This window comes from Austrofundulus limnaeus, unplaced genomic scaffold, assembly GCF_001266775.1.
Source record: "Austrofundulus limnaeus strain Quisiro unplaced genomic scaffold, Austrofundulus_limnaeus-1.0 Scaffold27, whole genome shotgun sequence".
Taxonomy (NCBI): Eukaryota; Metazoa; Chordata; class Actinopteri; order Cyprinodontiformes; family Rivulidae; genus Austrofundulus; species Austrofundulus limnaeus.
The window spans coordinates 2951068-2958406 of record NW_013952429.1 but is presented as its reverse complement, the minus strand read 5'-3'; the positions used below and the strand labels follow the sequence as shown (position 1 = coordinate 2958406).

Genomic DNA, 7339 nt, shown 5'->3' with positions numbered 1-7339 from the left:
GGGGGGGGGGGGGGGGGGGGGGGGGGTGTCGTGCACATTACATGTGCTTTGTGGTAAATCAATGCATGTGTGTGACAGCAATCGTGAAATGTTTCCTACCTCATACATGAAAATATCAAAGATGCGTGTGGCGACAGGGAGAGGGAGGAAGGTGAGGAAAAGGGTGAGGAACCAGGACGAGGCGTACATGGATGTGTGGAAACTCTGGGAGCGGAAATGGACGTTCAGCTCTGGAAGCTGCTCCTGAAACGACAAACAACAAAACTGAAAGCATTTAAAAAAAAACAAAAAAAAAACAGGCCCAACAGAAAAATCCAAAAGGGAAGTAATGTGTTGAAGATGTAAGGTCACATTTTGCTGCACCCTTGTGGACAAGTATTGTACTACAAATTGACTTTATTTTTATTTATTTATTTTTTACCTGTAGCAGATATTCAAACTGGTAGATGCAGAGGCCGAGCTCTGCCATGCTGGGTTTGAACAGCTCCCTCAGACGGTACTCCTGCATGAGACGCACAAAAACACAAAACGCCTCCTCCTCTGGCATCTGAGTGGAGGGGAGACGCATGAGTTAGATATCTCATATAATAAATCCTGCTCATGCTGTGTTTAATGCAACAACTGCAATTTTCTTTATGCATTTAAGACGACTTAATAAAGCTAAAAAAAACTTATGAGACTAAACTACAGCTCCGAGCCTGAAGACAAAAAAGGGTCATCTGTATGAAAGTCAGTTTTCCCAAAATAAAGCATCGGATCAATACCTGCATTAGAAGAAGGCCAACGATGAATGCGCTGCCTTGGCAGTAGCCCACCTCTCGATCCACCAGGGAGTACGCCTGGAACACAAACGCACACACATACGTTTGCCGTGTTGTGTATTTGTACGGAAACAGCTGCGATCCTGACTGAACGTTCTCAACGTGGAAAACAGATGAAGAAGTGAGCAGACGCTCTTTCATTTCCTGAGCAGCTCGGCTTCCAGAGATCTCTGAAGGCTGGTTTCCATGACAGTTAACAGACAAAACAAATCCACCACGTCCCAGTCCRTTTGTTCCAAGATGAAATCAGGAGATAATGACAGCTTCAAAATGACATTAAGTCTCTACTACTCTGGATGGTTTTAAAAGTGACTTTTTTCTGCTACATTACACACAGAGGTTTTGATAAGAAGAAATAGATTTTCAAAACCACTTCTTAACTTTTTTTGCAGGATCAATGTGGATTTAAGATTTTAAGCTTCACACACTCAGTTTACCCATTATCATTTTGTGGCCAAAATATTGAATACTGAAAGGCCAGATACAGTATATTAGATTTCTTCTGGTCAAATTTACACAAGAGCCTCACAAATCTTTTTCCTGCATGTGCACAGCAACACAGCGTGAACACAGAAAATCACAGCTCACTGATGAATGAAGTTCATAGCTGCAGCCTCATGTTTATCAGCAACACTGCTGCAGCAGGGGRGTAAAAAACTGAATATTTGAGGAAGCAACAATAAACTTAGCTGTACAAAGATAAAAAAAAACCCACCAGGTGACAGTTTTGTGTCTTTACCAGTCAAGTTTCTGCAGGTGTTGTCAGCACAGACCTGCCTACCTCAGCTGTTGTGAGGTTTAACAGCACTCACCTTCATGACGTTGAAGAGGACTTCCTGCCCCAGGCTGTCCTGGCCTTTGAAGAACTCGTGCTCGGGGTAAGTGCGGGCGATGTCTCTGCGGATGAGCTTCTCGCAGGGGGACGACATCTTCAGCAGCTCGGAGTACTGGTTCTTCACCGGCATGTCCGTGGCGTTGCCCAGCAGCTGCCAGACGATGGCACGGAAGTGATGAGGGATGCCCTTCCTGATCAGCTCCTGAAGGACAGAAACACGAGGACCAGATCATACGAGTGTCGTTTTGTTCTTTTGTTTGTTTTGTCTTCCCCTCCTTTTAGCTATGACTAGTTTTTGCTGTCTCCTCTCACATCCATCTTCTCGTCCCCTGGGCTCTTTTTGTGACATGAACTTACAGAAAGTGTCGACACGAAGGTACTGGTGCAGTGTACTGATAGATCTGTCCTTTGTGGAAGGGTGGAAGTCATGAAAAGTTTCCTACAGAGCAATGAACACAGATCTAACACACACTGCTATAAAACACACAAACGATGACTGTTTTCTTTTACGTCTCCCTCACCTTCAGAAGTTTGTCCTTCTTGCGGCGCCACTCCTCCCACTCATTGACGATTCGGCCCCATAAAATCCAGGTGTCTTCCTCCAGGTGTGACAGGTTGGAGGAGGCAGAGGAGCTGGACACCAGCGAGGAGCCGCTGTTACGCCGTGAACCGCTCATGGATCGCATCGACTTAGAGTCAGCCTCCAACAACCTGCAGACAAACACTTTGTGAAGAGTGTGGCGACAGTGTTTGTCTTGTGCCAGACATTAGGGGAGGATAGGTAGGCTGGTCTAATCATCATGTGTCACTGGAAAGGAGGTGTGACATTAAGCTGCACTAGAGGCCTCAAAGATGGTTGATCTTCTATATTGATTTTGATTGATTAATTGATTTTATTTACGTGTCATGCACCTTCTGGTGCCCAGCCCTCATGGGCTTATAAGACACTCCACGCATAAAAAACACATAACAGGATGGCTGCATTCATACCACAAGCCCCACAAAAATATCATCATCACAATCGGAAACACACCTGGGATACAGAGCATGTTGTCTTCTTTCCCAAGCTTTACAAACAAAAGCAACAAATGCAAAAATTTCCCTATCGTAAATCCAACTTAAATTTTTTTCCTCAGATAACTGCATTATGTCTATACATTCAAATAGAGACCATCTTAAATCAGAATACAAAGGACAGTAGAGAATAAATACATGAAATATGAAAAACAACACAACTGGTCTGGATGTATTGTCATTAGSAGTCAGAATCAGCCAAATAAAAAGKTTCAATTTTTAATTATTTTTCTTGCACAAGCAGAAAAAATATTCTTGCCCATGTTCACGTCTGCATATATGTCTCTCTATTTGTTCATCATTAAATAAAGTGAGAAAAGCACCAGGTTTCAGCTGAATAACATCCAACTTTACGAGCAGCTCCTTACTAATTACCGGCCTGTTCAGTAARCCAGCATTAAAACAGTCATTTTCTAGTCACAGCACAGCAACTGTTACTTAGCCTGGCAAGCCTCTGACTTCTACACATCTACTAATAGACAATTGTAGTAAAGTGACGCTGCATTTTGTCWAATATAAACCTGTGACAGATATGTGGAAACTATTAAGTGGGAATGATGATTAAAAACGTGCATTTCATATTTTGATGAAACATACAGTACTTTCTACTGTGCCAGTATATTATATATGTTATTAAAATGGTATTTTTACAGAGTCAGCTGCTGCTTTTCTCACCTGTTCTGCTCCTCCAGTTTGGCCAGGAGCTCGAGTTCGTCGGGACTCAGGTTCTCGGAGTCTGCCGGGGATGCTGCTGGTGCTGACAGCACTGCATCATGAGAGGACGAGTCCGGGCTGAGCACCGGGCTCCCTGTCGACGGGGGGTCTGCGTCCATGCCGGGAGGGGAGGAGGRGCACTCGAACTGAGACCCGGCGGAGCTCTCTTTTTCTGGGCTGCTGCTGGGGATAGACATGGTTCTGAGGATGGTGGGAGACGAAGACGGGATGCAGAGTTGAAGGTCTCCAAGTCTCACTGCTGRTCCCCCACCACTCAGTGAGTGGGTAGCTGGTAGACCCTGGAGCCAGTAAGATCAAAAATCTTTAAGCCTGCAATAGATAAAGAAAAAATATTAAAAACATATTTTTGAGTAAAGCAATATTTTGCACAAGTTTATGCATTTAACTACATCTGCATTCTTTGCACTATCTTTTGGTCAAATGCATCATTTTTCTGTTAATATCACAAGAAAATTTTCAGGATCTTATGCTTAAATAACACTGCATCAGATGAGGGATTTATATAAACAAGACTAACAAAATAAAACTAAATGAATGATAAAATTAGGAGAAATAACTCTGCATGAAGCAGATGGGGTCTACAGTAAATAGCCATTTTGGCTAATTTTGAATTTACCCGTATCTTTTCATCTTAAAATCTATTTACATTGCGTTGTTAGGTATTATTATTTTCAGCACAACCAAAATGTTAACTAAACTCCGTTCCCCCATCTCCAAAACACTCTCACGTTCTCCACAAGCTTACARACATTTTTATTGGTTGCTTTGGAAATGTGGTGCATTTCAGGAAATCAGAAAAATGGGTGTCATGTTGCATTCAAGCACTTCTGGTCGTAAAACGTTCACTGAATGCACAACAAATGCACAAAAAATGTTCACGAAATTATTGCAAAAATTATTTATCATAATTCTGGCTTTATTTGGAAGTAAATAAAAAACAAAAACAATATACAAACACTGCTTTTGTAGAGTTTGAAGTCTGTGCTGTCCAACCCAGTTGAAATGAACACTCAGCATGCTGCCATTTTTGTAGCATTAGTCCTTAAATGTCACATCGATGGCTTGGACCTTAGAGGGTTAATAGTGACACTGCTGGGAAAATAATTTATTTTTATCCAAAGGGGCACATTTGATGGAGCGGTTGCCTTTCAGTGAGAAGGTTGCCAGATTAAATCCCAGCCAGGGCCTCTAGGTTAAGGGCCTTGCTCAAGGGCCCTTAAGGAGTGTGGGGCATATGAGGGTGGAGACAGGAGTGGGTGCTTCACCTTTCCCACCCACATTTTGATGTGCCGGTCAGGGGGGATTCCAAGCAGTGGAAAAAGTAACAGTGATCAGGCAAAAAAAAGGATGATAATGTGCTGCAGCCTATGTAATAAACATCACATGTATTTACAGGCCACAACATGACAAACAAGGAGAAGCAGAAACACAGCCTGCAGGAGAGAGGGGAGACGAGGACAGGAGCATGATTATCTGAACACTGCAGGAAAAACAGACAATGATCACTTTCATGCTCTGCAACCAGCCCGATCAAAACAACCRTTAACAAGTAAATGTAACCAGTTAGTTTGGTAAAAATGCTGTTTTAATCAGTCACAAATAAAGCTAAATTAAGTAACAGAAACTGAAGACATCCCCTAAATAATACATGTTGTTTCTCTATAAAATCTTGACAGCCTGTGAGCCTCAGGCAGGGAGGTATCCATCTTGTCAATCACTCAGTCCAACCCACTGCAGTGAGCTCTAAGGGCCAAATGTTTAACTCTCYCCAGCTGCAGATTTTAGCTCCTGGCTCTTATTGCCCCATGGAAGGTGAATATGAAGGACTCATCAMCAGGCTAGGATGCTTCAACCAAAGACATAAAAAAAGATTAAACATGCTCTCTACAGATATATTGCTCATCATTACTTAATTTAAACAGAAATACAAACCTCTTAATGTTGGTTTTGATCAGATTTGGTAACTGAATTAATATTTCAGGGGCAGCTGCACATTTTGACTCATCTAGAGAGCCACTTCTGGCTGAAACCCGTACTCTGCATTTTAACAGTGAATTTAAAAAAAAAAAACAGTCAAAAAGTGTGAGTCATGCAGGACACTCACAAAAGGACACCGTAAAGGTCTCAAAAAGCTGAGTTTTCTGCCATTAGCTCGTGTTCCGTTTGTGACTACAGGCTCTACACATATCAAAAGTCATCAGCAGTAAATATGTGCATCTTTAACACACAGTCAACAAYAACATATCGCCATGAACACTCTGAAAGTTGCATGAAGGGGTAAACACAAATCCTCATCATTAGTGCTGAGAAGCTTGTACCCATCTGTCCCTCTCCAGCCTGGGGCAGTTATAAGGAGGTAACAAACAGAAGACTTTGATCTGCACACAACACTGGCAAAACATATTGATTCATGTTTTTTTAATGTAYTACTACAGCTCTAATATGACATAAATCACTTCATTAGATACCAGGAAATACTGAAGAACAATCGGAAAACTGATCATCATTTTATAAACAAGATATTTAAAAAAATATCAGGTTTTCTAACGAAYCCAGCCCCTGCTCCTGCAGGGCCTTCTTGCTCTTTGTCTGTAGCTGTTAACCTCACTGTACTTTTGATTCATGATCTCATGTTTGGTTACTGACACTTGGATTGGTCACATTTTCACAGCGTTCAGCAGCTAGACTGTTCTTGTGACCGCTGCCGGGCTCCGCGTTGCTCAAAGTGCTCCATTGTAGGGAAGAGACTTGCTTTTCCTGTTACTGCTGCCCAGTGATCTCTCCCTTCKTCTCCATTATGAAAATAAGAATAATGTGGCAAACCAAAACCACTGCTTAGTATTAAAGCAGACACGCAAGATGTATAATTTCCACAGTATTGTGTAATAGCATTGGATTGGATTTTTTTGTGAATTTGGGCCTAGTATACTACAATGTTTAGGTCATTTTCAATTTCAATGGGAAGAAACACACTCAGAAAACCTTTTATGTTTACAAGGACATTTTTTTAAAATAAAAAAATAATTAGGGAAAACCCGTGTGAGTAACCCTTAATGGATGTTCATCTGARCTGCAGAACCTTACAACTGTTTGTGGGAGTGAATTAGAATCATAGCTCAGACTTTCACTTCACACTGTGCTGTTAATYATGCTCTGTACCTGCTGTCGTCCGGCTGTAAATTATTGCTAGTTCAAATTAAACAATAACAAAATGCTAGACATACTGATGATTCACTCTGACCTTGTGTACTGAAAAGACTTTGGTTTTTCAGTGTTTTAGAAATCACAAACATGACGCTGACTACGGTGCAGACCGTCATTCAATCTGCTTATTTATTTTACACACCTACTATCAAACAAAGGACACAATGCTCAGCGAGGAGATGGTTTGAATTACAGTGAAACGGGTCAATGAATAGTAAACAATAAGAAAAGTGCATTCAGCATAAAGAGCAGCACAGTCCAGGGCCTGCAGAACAACTGATAAACGTCACGACTGTTTTCACATCTCCACCTCAGTATTTGAACACCATTGGCATGTTGGTATAAAAATCCAACAYGCAGCAGATCCAGTYCTGTCCCAGCTTACAGGAACAATGGGCCTGACAGGTGGGAGTAGTGAGGGAGCTGCATGTAGTGTGCTTGAGCCACAGCAGCGAGGTCATCAAGCTGCTCCCTGTTTCTGTGTGTCGGCAGGGCTGAAGCMGTGCAGAGCATCACTCGGGCCTGTCAGCACCGGAGCAGCAAGGCAGGCAGGAAGACGAGCATCAGCTCAGCTCTGGTTAACATGCCCTTTAAAAGGGGCAATATTATGTGTTTCGCAGGCATACATTTAAATACTATACCATAATAAAGTATCTATGTCACCTTTAGC

General features: G+C 42.1%; 1 protein-coding gene across 1 annotated transcript in view; it reads right to left on the bottom strand.

The window, feature by feature from the left end:
• Positions 1 to 7339, bottom strand: part of evi5l (EVI5-like protein) — a 31221-nt gene that overhangs the window by 17855 nt on the left and 6027 nt on the right. Inside the window, 6 exon segments of the mRNA XM_014005001.1 lie at positions 100 to 243; positions 422 to 547; positions 765 to 839; positions 1634 to 1858; positions 2178 to 2367; positions 3406 to 3774. Coding sequence (XP_013860455.1) covers positions 100 to 243; positions 422 to 547; positions 765 to 839; positions 1634 to 1858; positions 2178 to 2367; positions 3406 to 3641 — 996 coding nt within the window. The 5' untranslated portion in view covers positions 3642 to 3774.